This window comes from Pseudophryne corroboree, chromosome 1, assembly GCF_028390025.1.
Source record: "Pseudophryne corroboree isolate aPseCor3 chromosome 1, aPseCor3.hap2, whole genome shotgun sequence".
NCBI lineage: Eukaryota > Metazoa > Chordata > Amphibia > Anura > Myobatrachidae > Pseudophryne > Pseudophryne corroboree.
The window spans coordinates 1,132,183,435-1,132,202,798 of NC_086444.1; the positions used below are offsets into that span (position 1 = coordinate 1,132,183,435).

The 19,364-nt window shown below is 46.1% G+C and overlaps 1 protein-coding gene across 11 annotated transcripts in view; it reads right to left on the minus strand.

Annotated features, from left to right (window-relative positions):
• JAKMIP1 (janus kinase and microtubule interacting protein 1) overlaps positions 1-19,364 on the minus strand; it is a 342,118-nt gene that overhangs the window by 62,505 nt on the left and 260,249 nt on the right. For all 11 annotated transcript variants that reach the window (XM_063923480.1, XM_063923560.1, XM_063923546.1 and 8 more), the window contains exons 12-13: positions 17,449-17,511; positions 14,009-14,107 (exon numbers count right to left, since the gene is read on the minus strand). In XM_063923480.1, the coding sequence (XP_063779550.1) occupies positions 14,009-14,107; positions 17,449-17,511 (162 nt within the window). The remainder of the gene's footprint in view (positions 1-14,008; positions 14,108-17,448; positions 17,512-19,364) is intronic.

Sequence of the window (19,364 nt, forward strand, 5' to 3'; positions counted from 1 at the left end):
CCCGGACTGACTGAAAAAGTAGTAGACGAGCTCCCACTGGAGTGGGCTCCAGCCAGATAGACCCAGCGACATGCGGTGGATGTGGTAGAAACAGAAAACGACATCCACTTCTGCGAACATAAGAAGGCTGCAGAACTCTTACCTTTTCACCTTCCACTATCTGCACCGAAAGGGAAAAAAATAAGATTTTACTTACCGGTAAATCTATTTCTCGTAGTCCGTAGTGGATGCTGGGGACTCCGTAAGGACCATGGGGATAGACGGGCTCCGCAGGAGACATGGGCACTTTAAGAAAGAATTTAGGTTCTGGTGTGCACTGGCTCCTCCCTCTATGCCCCTCCTCCAGACCTCAGAGAAACTGTGCCCAGAAGAGCTGACAGTACAAGGAAAGGATTTTGGTAATCCAGGGCAAGATTCATACCAGCCACACCAATCACACCGTATAACATGTGATAACAACCAGTTAACAGTATGACAAATTACAGAGCATCAGGTCAAACCCTGATGCAACCATAACTTAACCCTTATTAAGGCAATAACTATATACAAGTATTGCAGAAGAAGTCCGCACTTGGGACGGGCGCCCAGCATCCACTACGGACTACGAGAAATAGATTTACCGGTAAGTAAAATCTTATTTTCTCTAACGTCCTAGTGGATGCTGGGGACTCCGTAAGGACCATGGGGATTATACCAAAGCTCCCAAATGGGTGGGTGAGTGCGGATGACTCTGCAGCACCGGTTGAGCAAACACAAGGTCCTCCTCAGCCAGGGTATCAAACTTGTAGAACTTTGCAAAAAAGTGTTTGAACCTGACCAAGTAGCCGCTCGGCAAAGCTGTAATGCCGAGACCCCTCGGGCAGCCGCCCAAGAAGAGCCCACCTTCCTAGTGGAATGGGCCTTAACTGATTTTGGAAGCGGCAATCCAGCCGCAGAATGAGCCTGCTGAATCGTGTTACAGATCCAGCGAGCAATAGTTTGCTTTGAAGCAGGAGCACCAAGCTTGTTGGAAGCATACAGGATAAACAAAGACTCTGTTTTCCTGACCCTAGCCGTTCTGGCTACATAAACCTTCAAAGCCCTTACCACATCAAGTAACTCGGAATCCTCCAAGTCAGTAGTAGCCACAGGCACCACAATAGGTTGGTTTATATGAAAGGATGAAACCACTTTCGGCAGAAATTGTGGACGGGTCCGCAATTCTGCTCTATCCGCATGGAAAACCAGATAGGGGCTTCTATGTGACAAAGCCGCCAACTCTGACACACGCCTAGCCGAAGCCAAGGCTAATAGCATGACCACCTTCCACGTGAGATATTTCAACTCCACCGTTTTGAGTGGTTCAAACCAGTGGGATTTCAGGAAACTCAACACCACGTTAAGATTCCAAGGTGCCACTGGAGGCACAAAAGGAGGCTGAATATGCAGCACTCCCTTTACAAACGTCTGAACTTCAGGTAGAGAAGCCAACTCCTTTTGAAAGAAAATGGATAGGGACGAAATCTGGACCTTAATGGAACCCAATTTTAGGCCCAAACTCACTCCGGACTGTAGGAAGTGAAGGAAACGGCCCAGCTGGAATTCCTCCGTAGGAGCATTCCTGGCCTCACACCAAGCAACATATTTTCACCATATACGGTGATAATGTTGAGCTGTCACGTCCTTCCTAGCCTTTATCAGCGTAGGAATGACCTCATCTGGAATGCCTTTCTCTGCTAGGATCCGGCGTTCAACCGCCATGCCGTCAAACGCAGCCGCGGTAAGTCTTGGAACAGACAGGGCCCCTGTTGCAACAAGTCCCGTCTTAGAGGAAGAGGCCACGGGTCCTCTGTGAGCATTTCTTGCAGATCTGGATACCAAGTCCTTCGTGGCCAATCTGGAACAATGAGTATTGTTCTCACTCCTCTTTTTCTTATTATCCTCAGCACCTTGGGTATGAGAGGAAGAGGAGGAAATACATAGACCGACTGGAACACCCACGGTGTCACCAGGGCGTCTACAGCTATCGCCTGAGGGTCTCTTGACCTGGCGCAATACCTCTGTAGCTTTTTGTTGAGGCGGGATGCCATCATGTCCACCTGTGGCAGTTCCCACCGACTTGTAATCTGTGCGAAGACTTCCTGATGAAGTCCCCACTCTCCCGGGTGGAGGTCGTGTCTGCTGAGGAAGTCTGCTTCCCAGTTGTCCACTCCTGGGATGAACACTGCTGACAGTGCGCTTACGTGATTCTCCGCCCAGCAAAGAATTCTGGTGGCTTCCGCCATCGCCACTCTGCTCCTTGTGCCGCCTTGGCGGTTTACATGAGCCACTGCGGTGATGTTGTCTGACTGAATCAGAACCGGTTGGTCGCGAAGCAGGGTCTCCGCTTGACGTAGGGCGTTGTATATGGCCCTTAGTTCCAGGATGTTGATGTGAAGGCAAGTCTCTTGACTTGACCACAGACCTTGGAAATTTCTTCCCTGTGTGACTGCACCCCAACCTCGGAGGCTTGCGTCCGTGGTCACCAGGACCCAGTCCTGAATGCCGAATCTGCGGCCCTCGAGAAAGTGAGCGCTCTGTAGCCACCACAGGAGTGACACCCTGGCCCTGGGGGATAGGGTGATTAACTGATGCATCTGAAGATGTGATCCGGACCACTTGTCCAGTAAGTCCCATTGAAAAGTCCTCGCATGGAACCTGCCGAAGGGAATGGCCTCGTATGATGCCACCATCTTTCCCAGGACACGAGTGCAGTGATGCACTGACACCTGTTTTGGTTTTAATAGGTTCCTGACCAGTGTCATGAGTTCCTGAGCTTTCTCCATCGGGAGATAAACCCTTTTCTGGTCTGTGTCTAGAATCATGCCCAGGAAAGGCAGACGAGTCGTAGGAACCAACTGCGACTTTGGAATATTTAGAATCCAGCCGTTTTGCCGTAACACTTCCAGAGAAAGTGCTACGCTGATCAGCAACTGCTCTCTTGATCTCGCTTTTATGAGATCGTCCAAGTATGGGATAATTGTGACTCCTTGCTTCCGCAGGAGTACCATCATTTCCGCCATTACCTTGGTAAATATTCTCGGTGCCGTGGAGAGACCAAACGGCAACGTCTGAAATTGGTAATGACAATCCTGTACCACAAATCTGAGGTACGCCTGATGAGGTGGATAAATGGGGCCATGAAGGTATGCATCCTTTATGTCCAGAGACACCATAAAATCCCCCCCTTCCAGGCTTGCGATGACCGCTCTCAGCGATTCCATCTTGAACATGAACCTTTTCAGGTATATGTTCAGGGATTTTAAATTCAATATGGGTCTGACCGAACCGTCCGGTTTCGGGACTACAAACATGGTCGAATAATAACCCCTTCCTTGTTGAAGGAGGGGAACCTTGACCACCACCTGTTGAAGATACAATTTGTGAATTGCAGTTAACACTATTTCCCTCTCGTGGGGGGAAGCTGGCAGGGCCGATTTGAAGTATCGGTGAGGGGGCATCTCCTTGAATTCCAGCTTGTATCCCTGAGACACAATCTCTATAGCCCAGGGATCCACCTGTGAGTGAACCCACTTGTGGCTGAAATTTCGGAGACGCGCCCCCACCGGGCCTAGCTCCGCCTGTGGAGCCCCAGCGTCATGCGGTGGATTTTGTAGAGGCCGGGGAGGACTTCTGTTCCTGGGAACTAGCTGTGTTGTGCAGCTTCTTTCCTCTGCCCCTGCCTCTGGCAAGAAAGGACGCACCTCGGACTTTGTTTTTCTGTGATCGAAAGGACTGCATTTGATAATACGGTGCTCTTAGGCTGTGAGGAAACATATGGCAAAAAATTTGACTTTCCAGCAGTAGCTGTGGAGACCAGTTCCGAGAGACCCTCCCCAAACAATTCCTCACCCTTGTAAGGTAAAACCTCCATATGCCTTTTTGAGTCGGCATCACCTGTCCATTGCCGAGTCCACAGGACCCTTCTGGCAGAAATTGACAAAGCATTTATTCTAGAACCCAGTAGACTAATGTCTCTTTGAGCATCTCTCATATATAGGACAGCGTCTTTAATATGCCCCAAGGTCAACAATATAGTATCCTTGTCTAAGGTATCAATTTCCTCAGACACGGTATCCGTCCATGCTGCTACAGCACTACACACCCAGGCCGATGCTATCGCCGGCCTCAGTAAGGTACCTGAATGTGTATAAATGGACTTCAGAGTAACCTCCTGTTTGCGATCCGCAGCATCTTTGAGGGTAGCCGTATCCTGTGACAGCAGGGCTACCTTCTTGGATAAGCGTGTTAAAGCTTTGTCCACCTTAGGGGAGGATTCCCAGCGTAACCTGTCCGTTGGCGGGAAAGGATACGCCATAAGAATCCTTTTGGAAATCTGCAGTTTTTTATCTGGAGATTCCCAAGCCTTTTCACATAACTCATTTAGCTCGTGTGAGGGGGGAAAGGTTACCTCCGGCTTCTTTTCCCCATACATATGTACCCTCTTGTCAGGGACTGGGATTTCCTCTGTGATGTGCAACACATCCTTAATTGCTATAATCATATAACGGATGGATTTAGCCAATTTTGGCTGTAACTTTGCATCATCGTAATCGACACTGGAGTCAGAATCCATGTCGGTATCTGTGTCAACAATTTGGGATAGTGGGCGCTTCTGAGACCCTGACGGCCTCTGCGACATAGGATCAGGCACGGGATGGGACCCGGACTGTCCTGAGGCTTCAGCTTTTTCTAACCTTTTATGCAAGGAATTAACATTATCATTTAAAACCTTCCACATATCCATCCAATCAGGTGTCGGCGCCGTCGGCGGAGACACCACATTCCCTTGCTCCCGCTCTGCTTCCACATGGCCTTCCTCATCAGACATGTCGACACAAGCGTACCGACACACCACACACACAGGGAATGCCCTTTCTGAAGACAGTTCCCCCACAAGGCCTTTAGGAGAGACAGAGAGAGAGTATGCCAGCACACACCACAGCGCTATCAACCCAGGAATAACACAGTAACTTAATGTTAACCCAGTAGCTGCTGTTTATATAATGTTTTTTGCGCCTAATTATGTGCCCCTCCCCCCTCTCTTTTTACCCTCTTCTACCGTGTATCTGCAGGGGAGAGCCTGGGGAGCTTCTTCTCAGCGGAGCGGTGGAGAAAAAATGGCGCTGGTGAGTGCTGAGGAAGAAGCTCCGCCCCCTCGGCGGCGGGCTTCTGTCCCGCTTAAATATGCAATTTTTGGCGGGGCCTCATACATATATACAGTGCGCAGCTGTATATATGCTTAACTTTTGCCAAAAGAGGTCCCAAATGCTGCCCAGGGGGCCCCCCCCTGCGCCCTGCATCCTTACAGTGACCGGAGTATGTGAGGTGTGTGGGAGCAATGGCGCACAGCTGCAGTGCTGTGCGTTACCTCAGTGAAGAACGGAGTCTTCTGCCGCCTGTGAAGTCTTCTTTGCTTCTCATACTCACCCGGCTTCTGTCTTCCGGCTCTGCGAGGGGGACGGCGGCGCGGCTCTGGGATCGGACGGCGAGGGTGAGATCCTGTGTACGATCCCTCTGGAGCTAATGGTGTCCAGTAGCCTAAGAAGCAGGACCTAGCTTCAGAGAGTAGGGCTGCTTCTCCCCCCTCAGTCCCACGATGCAGGGAGTCTGTTGCCAGCAGAGCTCCCTGAAAATAAAAAACCTAACAAAATACTTTCTCTCAGCAAACTCAGGAGAGCTCACTGAAAAGCACCCAGCTCGTCTGGGCACAGTATCAAACTGAGGTCTGGAGGAGGGGCATAGAGGGAGGAGCCAGTGCACACCAGAACCTAAATTCTTTCTTGAAGTGCCCATGTCTCCTGCGGAGCCCGTCTATCCCCATGGTCCTTACGGAGTCCCCAGCATCCACTAGGACGTTAGAGAAAGAACGGTATCGACCCGATTAAAATGACTGCATCCCACAACAGAATGCGTCCCCAACCGTTGTGAAGGTGTCTAACTCACGAAGTCAGATTTACCAGTAGTATCCGCTGAGACTGACTGAACTGAGGCATATCTCTCGGAGTCAGCCTCAGCATTCCCCCGGCCACACCTCCTGCGTTCGCACGGTAGCCTGCTGCAATGTTATAGAGAAGAATCAACATAATAAACATCCCTTCTCTTTTTAGGGTAATACTATCGGATGCCTTTCCGAATATAAACACTCCCCCATGTGCATGCAATGCAAATAACTCCAAAGCATAGAAATAAAATATCACTTCGCTTCCTGTGTACGATCCTTTGTGACAGGGCCCCGTATCGACCAGGAGTTGACTTTCACAGTATTCTATCCACGACGGGAAAAGAATAAACATTAGGACTCCTTGTGAGGATCGGAGACCAACTCATCACGGCCGACCTAGAGCTTTATCAACAGAGCGGCCAGCACGAGAAGGAATACTGTTTCTTCAGCATTCATTATAAATCATAATATGAATATACATAACGTAATACACAAACACACACATATCCTATATATATATATATATATATATATATATATAAATGGTGAGGTTTCCCCAGGGCGCTAGTGAATCCCTTTGGTATATCTAAAGTTATCACTTATAATGAAAATTCATATCTCACTTATACTGAAATTTCATAAAAAATAGATTATATTTATTTAATAAAATACAATAGAATACATTGTGTCACAATATGTCTACAGTGACCATCGACAAAGTTTTGTACAGATATTAATGTTGATAACAGTACATTTCAATCACAAAGCAACAGAATGATTGATCTTCCTCGAAGACAAGACAAAACACCGCTGTCTTAACCCAACGCGTTTCGTCCTACGGACTTCATCAGGGGTTGTACTTATAATCTAAACAATGCAGAAAGTATTTTATAAATATATCGTTTTAATAATCAACAATGTACTTATATTCTTTGCGGTTACAATTTATACATACCAAAGGATCACTATATGGATAAGCAACTTAACGTATCTTCAATGATACATAAAAACACTTAAAAGTGATATCGTACTAGATCTCACCACATGGAATATCTGTAAATTTAAACAATAGGAAAAACGAATGAGGAGGGGTGTAGGATAACAAAACTGAATAATAAACATATGATGTTTCCTTTTTGGTCTATGTTCACATTACACTCTAAATTTGGTCCATTGATTATGGGAATTTATTGTTTTCGTCACTTACAAGCTAGATGGAGCTATTCGAGATGTTTTATCATATTCATCATTTGTAAACTAAAACGGGGGGCGTATCTTGTCCAAATGATATATTTATACATACCCATTCAGCAGATGATTAGATGTTATTCATTCTACTGAGCCAAATTATGTTATTTCTGAAAGCAATTGTGTTTTAAACCTATAATGGAAAACACATTTCCAATATTATATGGGTATAATACACATTAAAAATGTTGACCCATAATTTTTCATACATACCAATTGCGTTGAAAATTAATAAATAGAGCAGCTTTTCACATCCAAGCGTGAATTTTACACAAATCAGAAAACTGTGAATGAACCTATGATGGAGCAAAATATGTAGAAAAAGAAAAATAAGGATATGGACTTTAATCCACTCCAGCTCTAATCTAGATAAATATCAATATGTGCTTAAAGTAGATTATCTAGATTAGAGCTGGAGTGGATTAAAGTCCATATCCTTATTTTTCTTTTTCTACATATTTTGCTACATGTTTGTGACAGAGCACTCACGCATGTCGACACATGTGGACTATAGTGGGCATATCTGACAGGGTACACACAGAGAAATATGCACAACAATGATTACATGGCCATTTCTAAAAAATAGTGCTATATTTCCCTCAATATAACACTAAACACACTGTGCCCCCCCTCGTTTGCATTGTACACATTTTTGGCGGGGACAGAGAGAAAATGGCACTGAACACTGTTGTGAGGGCTAAGTCCCGCCCCTTTTCGGCACGCTTCAGCCCCATTATAATATAGCTTTTATATGCAGGCAGGGGACCGTATAATGGCCCTCATTCCGAGTTGTTCGCTCGCTAGCCGCTTTTCGCAGCATTACACACGCTAAGCCACCGCCCTCTGGGAGTGAATCTTAGCTTAGCAGAATTGCGAACGAAGTATTCGCAATATTGCAAAAAGATTTTTCTGTGCAGTTTCTGAGTAGCTCGAGACTTACTCTTCCAGTGCTATCAGTTCAGTGCTCGTCGTTCCTGGTTTGACGTCACAAACACACCCAGCGTTCGCCCAGACACTCCCCCGTTTCTCCAGCCACTCCCGCGTTTTTCCAGAAACGGCAGCGTTTTTTCACACACACCCATAAAACGGCCAGTTTCCGCCCAGAAACACCCACTTCCTGTCAATTACACTCCGATCACCACAACGAAGAAAAAACCTCGTAATGCCATAAGTAAAATACCAAACTTCTTAGCAAATTTACTTGGCGCAGTGCAAACATTGCGCATGCGCAATTAGCGGAAAATCGCTGCGATGCGAAGAAAATTACCAAGCGAACAACTCGGAATGAGGGCCATAGTGTCTACGCACTATATACCTATTCAAACAATATATATTGCTGTCCAGGGCGCCCCCCCCTGCGCCCTGTACCCATGTAAACCCGTTGGTATGTGGGAGCAATTGCGCACAGCGCGACCGCTGCTGTATACTGGCGGGGGTATCGTACACGGTGCCCGGGGCCCAAAAATGCGTTCTTGCCAGTTAAAAGAGACCCTCAGTAACTGCTGCCCAGAGCGCTCCCACCCAGCACCCTGCACCCTGTGAGTGCCGTTGGTGTGTGGGAGCATGAAGCGCAGCGCTACCGCTGCGCTTTCCCATCCATTACTGAAGTCTTCTGCAGTCTGAAGCCTTCTGTTCTACTAATACTCACCTAGCTTCTTTCTTCTGGCTTCTGTGAGGGGGGTGACGGCGCGGGGCCGGGAACAAGCAGCTAGGCGCACCAAGTGATCGAACCCTCTGGAGCTAATGGAGTCCAGTAGCCTAAGAAGCAGAGCCCTTGAACTAAGAAGAAGTAGGTCTGACTTCTCTCCCCTCAGTCCCACGATGCAGGGAGCCTGTAGCCAGCAGGTCTCCCTGAAAATAAAAAACCTAACAAAGTATTTTCCAGAGAAACTCAGTAGAGCTCCCCTAGTGCGTGTCCAGTCACTCCTGGGCACAGAATCTAACTGAGGTCTGGAGGAGGGGCATAGAGGGAGGAGCCAGTTCACACCCATTCAAAGTCTTTTAGTGTGCCCATGTCTCCTGCGGATCCCGTCTATACCCCATGGTCCTTACGGTGTCCCCAGCATCCTCTAGGACGTAGGAGAAAGGAATGAAAAGTGGTACTCTTATCCTTCGAAGCAGAAGGATTAGTACTTGGGAGAAACGCAGTCTTGGCAGTCGCCAAGTCAGACGATCTTGTTCAGATCCTACCCAAATAGTGTGTCTCCCTTAAAAGGGAGCACCTCCAAGGTCTTTTTAGAGTCCAGGTCCACCTTTCAGGACCTTAACCACAGAATCCTGCAAGCCAGGATGGAAGTAGTAGACGCCTTGGCCGCCATTACGCTTGCATCAGAGGTCGCCTCCTGAATATAGTGAGAGGCTATGGTTATATACGACAGATATTGTCTGGCAGTGTCAGAAAAATCCTGAGGTAGCTCATCCTCAATAGCCTGAACCCATGCTTCAATTCCTTTTGCAGTCCAAGAGGCAGCCATAGTGGGTCTATGTGCAGCACCGGTAAGAGTGTAACTAGACTTCAGGCATCCCTCCACACGCTTATCTGTCGGCTCCTTCAGTGAGGTGACAGTGGTGACAGGTAGAGTAGAAGACAGCACAAGACGGGTGACAAGAGAGAGTCCACCGGCGGTGGAGTTTCCCACTTGTTACTCAATTCCGCGGGGATAGGATAACGAACTAGCATCTTTTTAGACAGGGAAAATTTCTTTCCTGGAGACGACCAGGATTCCTGACGTATGTCAATTAAAAGATCAGAATGTGGTAAAACTACTTTAGCAACCTTCTGGCGTTTGAACTTAGCAGGTTTCTTAAGGCCCGTACACACTGGTCGATATATCGGCCGTTCTCTTGAACGGCCGATATATCGCGGGACTGTCGGCCGCACTGATACGTCTGTGAACTCCGTCGTTCACAGATGTATCGCGTCGGCCGCACAGCACAGCCGACGGCCAATACATCTACCGATATATTGGCGCGTCGCTGTGTGTGTACCGCCCGTACACATGCTGCGGCGGCCGGTGGTGATTGACAGCTGAACTGGGCGGGCGTGTGTACACGCCCGCTCAGTTCATGACGTCAGTCCCCGACGGATCGGGCAGTGTGTATGCTGAACACACTGCCCGATCCGTCCATAGATATATCTGCAGATCAATTGATCTGCAGATATATCTACTAGTGTGTACCCACCTTTAGAAGTGCAAGGAGGCTCAATCTCATCATCAATCTGGAGAATCAACTTGATAGCCTCCACTAGATCATGAACATCAACCTGGGTTGTAGATTCCTCATCAGAAGCAACTGTATTGCACAGGAGGTCCCACAGGGGGCGTAAGGCGTGTTACAAGCATATTCAGCATACTTGAAAATGCTGCCCAAGGTGGGTCCTGATTGACCACAGGTGCTGCGAGCTGAATTGAAGGAGCATGGCACCCAGTGCCTGAACCCTCAGCTGAGACTTCTCCGTAAGGTAAATCCGTGGGGCCAGCACTGCATGATGCAGGAGCGTCTGCGGATTTCCCACCCTGTGTTGCGGACATTATAGGTAATTTAGCATTAGGGCGGAATAGTACAATAGCCAGACAAATACAAAACCTGCAAATAACCCCCTGTGTTATGTGACAGTAAATACAGAGCACAAACAGAGGTTTTAAGCGGTGTGAGGTGACTGAAAAACACAGTGAAAAATACAAACAGTATATCCTGAGTAGCACTATATATTATATGAGGCCCTGACGCACTTGGCCCCCCAGGATACAGAATATAGTGATAACAATGCGTGTGATACACAAGAATGGAATCCACACAGCAGCTACAGACACACTCAGTCACAGGTACAATGCAGAAGTTATTACAGATAAACAATAAAACTGCACTGGACTAGTAACACTACATATAGATATGTATGTATACAGATATAACAATGCACAGTAAATACTGGATGTATATCACTGAATACTTGTACTAAATATTCAGATAGCAGTATACCTGTTCTTAACTAACACTGTCTAAAATGACATGTAGAATACTTAAGTGCCTGTAAATGCACAGCGCTGATGATACAGGCGGGTTTACAGAGGAGACAGAGCCCTGCAGTCCCGGATATCAGCCCAGCTAGAAGTGAAGATGGCGCCAAAATCTCTTCAGGGAGTGAGGGAGAGAGAAATGTAGCTCCAGGGCAGGAACACCAGCAGTAGATGGCGCCCGGAGCTGGGGGAGGGGCTACAGGTCAGTGCCTTATCCCCTATGCTGGACTTCACCATCGGGTACTGTGGAGCGTATTGTAAATGGATTTTAGTAAATCAGACCTGTGCTCCCTGCCCTGGTGGATATAGTGGGGTCCCTGTGTGGCACAGTGTCCACGCCAGCTGTCTCCTGGGACCGCGACCGGATTGTGATTTACCGGCGGGTCCCACCTGGAGGACCCTCTTACCTCCTACCCATCGTGCAGCCACACGATCCTGGAGAGGGCAGCGGTGGTGTGCCTAAAAACCAGTGCGTCTCCGCTGCAAGTACCCGGCTGCGGGAGTATGCAGCGCCGCTGAGGGAGGTGATGGAGCCGCAGCACAGCATGTCATAAAGACATACAAAGTGCTGCAGCCCTTTAAGTCTTCTAAAAAGCTCTTTACAGGGCTGCCTAGCGCAGCCCCACCTGTTAGTGACCTGCACTGCAGGCACCAACTTACAAACTGAGCTCCAGTGCCTGGAGGCGGGGTTATAGAGGAGGCGGTGCAGTGCATCCTGGGAACAGTCAAAGCTTTAGCCTGTTGGTGCCTCGGATCAAGATCCAACTCTACACCCCCGCTGTTATTCCCTGTGGAATACCAGTGTACCCCGCTGCAGAAACAGTTTTCAATATATTTCAGTGCAGAATCATCCACCTGGAGAAGTTATTGATGTTGCAGTTTGCAGATGGAAGATAAAATACATGACACCATAAAGATTTATATGGCTACAGATAGAACACCTTCCCTGTGACTACCCATAACAGTCAATGCCAAGGTTATACTAATTTTGAGCAGTTTGCGCCTATGTCTGTCTTCCTTCATGAAGGCCTCAAGGAGCCCATGCCTGGGATGGCACCCCTACTGTAAGTACCGTCCTGTGTGATCCATATGCTGCAATTCTGCTAATTTTATTCCATGTGAATAGTATCTAGACAGTTAAACCTAAACCCTTTTGCAAATTTCTTGGCTGGTCGTGTGAGTAATCAGATTGTGTTTCTTCTTCTTCTTTTTTTTTTTTTTTTGGGGGGGGGGGGGGGGGGGGGTGTCGGGCGCTAGTACAGCATTCCAATACAAATCATCCACCCACTTTCCTAGATGGACATCCAGGGTGGGGCTTGGGGACAGAGCTAGAGCATTAACTACTGCAGGGATGTCCATCGATGGGGGGTGCTAACCATCAATGGTTCCCAGGTCATGGCACCATTGATGATTAACCCATCAATGTCCCTCCCTACATTTATTATAGGCACAACAGTGCATTAGAGATATGGTCACTATACTACTCTCTGGCTCGCAAATAGACAGCAGTAGCCATTTTCTTGTAGCATACATTCTCCCTTGGAGGGAGTAGTCATTACTACTTCTTGCCTGCATGTTTGGTGCTTGCACAAAAAAGCATATAGTGCATAGTTATTTGTATTGTTATTTAGAATAGGTTGCTAAAGTTCAGTGTAACAGTCAGAATACAGGAGTACACAGGTAAATGTGACCTGCAATTGCCTGCATGTGGCATCAAAGCCTAAATAGAAACTCCCAGGTGCCCATCTATGGTATCTCCAACATGTCACTCAGTGACTTCCAGGTGTGACTGCAGTACACATACATGTAGCTGGTCCCATATGGGGGCAATTGTCTAATATCTCTTACCAGCCACCACAGCTCCCAAGTTAGGATATATGATTTTGTCCAGTAGCAATGTGTGGATGATGGTCAGTGGCCAAAATCACCCAACTACACAGACCAAGCAGGAGTGGCAACCTTCCCAAATAACCTTCCCAAGTCAACTGTTATGTAGTTATATTTAGATATAATACATTGTCTCTATGTTAAGAATGTCAAATTGTGATGTATCATATAGCACAGCTTTCTAAACGTTCAGCTGTAGATCTGATTTTCATATTGGTGCTCTAATAGGGTCAACGTAACAGATTATCTGGTTATGGTGGTACCAGACCGAAGCGAGAACCTCTGCCGTATACAACACATCGACATTCGTACGGGAAATTTTAGTACTTGAAGTGTCAAGATGAAATGGAACAAATGGCTTCATGCGGGGTAACATCAGAGAATGGATTATTAGAAAACAAACAAGGAAACACTCTTTAACGACGTGCAATAAATGAAATGGTATAAATGAGAAACAACTAAAGCCAAGTGCATTTTTTTTTTTTATTATGAGAAAAAATATTTTAAAATATAGAAATGTCTGAAAACACATGTAAGTTAGACATGCAGGGATGTAAAAAAAGACATTAAAATGATCAGGGATAACAAAATTCTGCGCATTTTCATGCTAGACATGCAGAACACAAGATGGTAGGTATGGGTAAAACACGGAACAATCATTTTATTAGAACATACAGTAAGTGCAGTGTACAGCTTTCCATCGGCGCGCCAATATGTAACTTCTCTTGAAACTACAGTCATTTAAGGCAACCCATCTCTTTCAAGTTATAGTCACACTTCCCACTCTCAAATATCCATGTGCTTTAAGGAGTATTTGGTATTAAATATATTTCATCAGAGACTCAAAAGTAATTTCTGCTCCGGGGGACAGTTTACAGAGAGAATCTCTTACTTCTAGCTCTAGAACGCGGAATTCTAACAGTTCGTTCTGGTCTCTTGCATCCTGGATGTCGTTCTTCAGCTGGCTCTCGTCCAGTTCATATTTAAAGATCTGAAACAACATTATACTGTGAGACCACTTGTTCGGAGCAGTGTGACCGTACTTTCACACCTGACACCTGCACGGATAATGGATGAAACTAGTGAAGTAAACATGGGCCACTGAGGGGCAACTCGATTTACGGAGATTATTATTATTATTACATTTTATTTATAGGGCGCCACAAGTGTTTTGCAGCACCATAAAAAGCACCGCACAGGGAGAAAAAAAAAACTTAGGATAACAGTAAATAAATAACAAAAATAGAGTGCGGGTAACAAAGAGCACCACAATTCTCAAAACGGGTGGTCTTCAGTTTGCCGGGATCCCGGCGCACAGTATACCGGCGCCGGAATCCCGACAGCTGGCATACCAACACTTTTTCTCCCTCTTGGGGGTCCACAACCCCCCTGGAGGGAGAATAAATAGTGTGGCGTGCCCGCAAGGGGTTCATTTGCGCTCGCCACGCTGTCGGTATGCCGGCAGTCGGGATTTCGGCGCCGGTATGCTGGTCGCCGGGAGCCCGGCCGCCAGCATACCATACTACACCCCTCAAAACATAATACAGCTTAGATGTAAGTAGCGAGGGAGTAACCATAGTACTACTAGGAGCTGGCGGCCATAGATAGAGAGGAGCCTTTACCAGTAGGAGAAAAAGCAGGTGAAGATGGTCGCTGAGTGAAATGTGTCGAGAAGAGGGCTTAGACAACAAGAGGAAAGAGGGCCCTGCTCTGAAGAGCTAACAATCTAGTGAGGAGGGGCGACAGACAGATGGCATGAGGTGCCAGCAAGCAGGAGGAAGCCTAATGGCAGTATGCAGGCAAAGCAGAGATGATCAAGGCCTGAGACAGGGGGATGGAGGAGCAGCCTCAGGACTAGGTTATGCATCGGAGGAGTACGCTTTGATAAATAGGTGGGTTTTCAGCATTATCCTCGAATACTGAATATGCAACACATTAATTTTATCTTACAAATGCTAGATTGTTAGCTCTTCAGAGCAGGGCCCTCTTTCCTCTTGTTATCTAAGCCCTCGTCTCGACACATTTCACTCGCAGCTCTCCCCTACTCAGCAACCATCTTTACCCTGCTAGTAAAGGCTCATCTCCATCTATGGCCACCAGCCCCTAGTAGTACGATGATCACTCCATCAATACTTACATCTTAGCTGTATTATGTCTTGAGAATGTGTGGTGCTCTATGTTACCTGTACTCTATTTCTGTTATTTATTTACTGTAATGCTAAGTTTTGTCTCCCTGTGCTGTCCTTTGTACGGCGCTGCGAAACACTTGTGGCGCCTTATAAATAAAATTTAATAATAATAATAATAATAATAATAATAATAATAATAGGGGTGCTACTTAATAGGGGTCGCAGTGCAGCCACCGCCAGGGCCCAATGTCTGTAGGCCCAACAAGCCTGGCAGTAACCACTAACAGCACAGCAGCCAATGCTAACTTCTGGTCTGGGTACCGCGGAGTTCTCCCAGGTGGCTCAGACATGGCCTGGGCCATGGCCTAAATGGAGACGTTGCAGCATGATGTATAGGTCACGCAGGTGCACAATGCACTACGGTGACTGAGTTACTGAGGATGTATCCGTGTGCCGCGGCTGAGGGTGAGAGAGGGGCTGGGAGCTCCTCTACTGTATCTGCAAGCTGAAGTGGACCTAGTCCTGCTGTGCGACAACCCTGGCAACGGCAACAGTTACACGACTATGATAAATCCTGACTTCCCTGACAACTAGTCTCTGAGCCTGACAGGTCAGTCTTCTGTGGAGGCAATGAATGCGTTTCATTTTCATAAAGGGAAGTGGCATGACAACATTTTTCACAAAGGGTGCTTGTAGATCTGGGGCAGGCCCTGCTTTAAAGCAAAGGGCTATGTGGAAAAGGTGAGCTACTGTATATGGTGAGAGATCAGTCATTATTTTAGCTGTGCTGTGCATATTTGATTAAAACATTAATATAATGGGCCTGCTTCAGAGTCTTGACAAGAGTCCAAGTGCACGCACATACTGCAGATATCTGCATATTTCGCACCTGCTGAAAAAGGGATCACAAACTGCGCCATATCATGTGTATGCGCACACATACTGATATTAACACAGCAGATGGTCCAATCCGTGGATGTATCAACCTTTCCGTGAAATGGGCGTTCTAGATGGCAACCATGCAATCACACGGATTGATCCATCTCAGGGCAGTGTGATGCGAGTGTGGCGGGCATGTAGGCACGCCTTCCATGCTGGCTGTACGCGCCAGACAGCTGCGGACAGAACAGTGGGCGGCCAATCGGAAAAAAGGCCTCAGGCATAAAAAAACCCGTTGGTGCAGTAATTCTCAATCCCAGTGCTATACTGTGTTTTACAAACCTCTGCAGGACTACATCTTACGTATTAGGCATCTGTAATCTTTCATTACAGAAAGTTTTCTGTGCTAAGCAGCATAACTCACGTTGTGAATAGATGTTTTGGGGCGTAAAACAGCCTAGAGCAGTGTTTCCCAACCACGGTCCTCAAGGCACACCAACAGTCCAGGTTTTTGTGATAACCATGTTTGAGCACAAACGATTCAATCAAAATAACTGAGGTACTAATTAAATCACCTTTGCTCAGGTATGGTTATCCTTAAAACCAGGACTGTTAGCGTGCCTTGAGGACCGTGGTTGGGAAACACTGGCCTAGAGTATGCTAACACAGCTCCTATCATTACAAAAAATTAAAACAAAATAACTGGGTTTATTTGAAGCAATGGGCTCATCTTGTGACAATAGGGTGTTCCAGGTAAGTCTTCTTGTTACAATTTCACTACACCCGGCTAATGTTATAATTCTTAAGCAGCAATTACCTGTACGTTTATTTTTATAATAGAATGTATAGAATCCTGTCAATGGAGAAACATATTTACTTTAAATATTGTGTTCATGTTTAATCAAATGTCCAGTCATTTCTTTCCTGTTTATCTCTATTTTGCAGCAATGTGAGGCCAGGACTTACGAGATTGATGGAACAGAAGCATTCTCTTAGCCCTGTATATCGTTCATGTAAAAGTGTATATCGTTTAGTGTGTACGTGGTGAACGATATTCATCACAATAGCCACTCTGTAATGCCAGCCCATTATTTAAAATTAGCCACCATTAGTGTCCCAGACGATGCTAGCAATATCGTTCATATAGTTTGAAAAATCATTGTGTGTATGCACAGTATCTTTCATCAAGTATGCCTGGAAGCTCAAGGGGAATCGATCACCAATATCGCTTAGTGTGCATAGGCCTTTACAGACCACCACATACTATAACAATGGTCTTAGGTGGCAGATAGAGACAGAACAAGATGTACCCGACTCACCATACCTTTTCTAACAAGTCATGGTTCTTCCGCAGAAGCAGCTGTTTCTCTTCCACCCACTTGGAATCCTGAGGAAGATAAGGAACACAGCTGATCATATACCCAGTTATATACTGTTATGAATACGGCTTAAAGTCCACAAGATGGCTGACCCCAGTGTGTGCATACATGACAGGAACAGTACAATGCAAAAGGCAGGGTCAGCATCACAAAGACACAATCAGAACTATTAAAATAGTAACTGCGGATTAAATGTGTTAAACGTGAATTTTATTATCAATATACAAAAAAAAGAAAAGAAAAAAGAAGCAGGAAAAGGGACACAGCATGAGGAATGTCACTATAGCAGCTCCTCACATTGCAGTCTTTACCCAGCACCAGGATGTACAGGTGTATACAAATATAGATATATCATACAGCAACATCCGGAGTATGACTAAGGTAAGATGGTGGTGTGTATTCACAAAACTGTAGCCATCTCTGTAATAAACACCTCAGGTCTCATTTATTACAAAAATAGCCTTCAAGCACAGATGATAATAATAATAATAATAATAATGATAATCATCATAACAATAACAACTAGTTGATGTGCCCGGTTTCAACTGGGCGGAACTTTTACCCCTTTGCAACCACCTTAGGAGTCGAATTTCGAAAAATCCCTTCTTAGTGGGTGGCTGCAAATAACTGTCACAGATTCCAGACCACCCAGCAGGTCACATGTTCCAGGTCTCTCAGCAGGTGCACAGGGAGGGTTCACCAACTGTCAAATTTTCCAGAGCACAATGGTGATGCATTGTAAAGGCAGACGGACGTTTTGGTACCTTTTACAATGCCAATATTTTTCTGCAGTTCTGTGGATCAAAGACCTGATTCAGCATCAATTGCAAATGCCAATAATCTTGCAATGAGCGATTATCGGCATATGCATACACAACCAAACAGAAGACAGTGCGCACGCGCCAAGTCCGATTTATGTGATCGTACCTAGGTATCTGCGAACACAGTGGCAATCACATTTAGCGACGAGAAAAAGGAGTGGTGGAGGCGTGTCAGTGGGATGGGTCTGTGATTTCTGCTATGCGGGGTGTGTAGTGGCTGTATCGTGGGCATTGTAATCGCAATATATGCAAAACAGAATACAGAAATTGTAAACACTTCAACAGTACAGGCTGAGTAGCTAGAGAGACTGTGGAAGTACTAATGGCAGAAGCAAAAAGTTCCAATGATCAAGCTAATAATTATTACACAACCACAGGCAGCTGATGGTGTTCACAGTGATGCGGGGAAGGCTGCTTAGTGTGCTGCATGCCTAACTACATCAATTAGGTGTCAAATTCACTAAATAACACTTTTCTTAAGGTATGTATGTTGGGTAATTGGATGGTAGGTCGACAGTCAATAGGTCAACCACTATTGGTGGTCGACACATTAAAATGGTCGACACGGGACAGGTCGGAACATGAAAAGATCAACATGGCTTTTTAAAAAACAAAATAGATTTTCAACTTTTTCACACTTTACCATCTACGTGGACTACGACTTTGCCCGCAGCATGGCACGAGAAGCGAGCCATGCAAGGGTACACCGTGCACTAATTGGGCTTCCTGGTCATGTTATGGAAAAACAACACCAAAAACAGTCCAAAAATCCATGTCAACCTGTTCCACGTCGTCCTTTTCATGTGTCGGCCATTTTCCCATGTTAATGTCGACCAATAGTGGTCAACCCTTTATACCATTACCTGCATGTTCTCATCTGTATGCTTATTTTAGCAGTGTTATTAGTATTGTAAGCAACAACTTTAACATTTTACATGTATGTATTGTGCTTACACCATGACCATTAATGCCTGCCTAACATTACTATGACAGAATAGAACAAGAAACCAACCATCCCAGTTTTGTGCCGACATCGATGT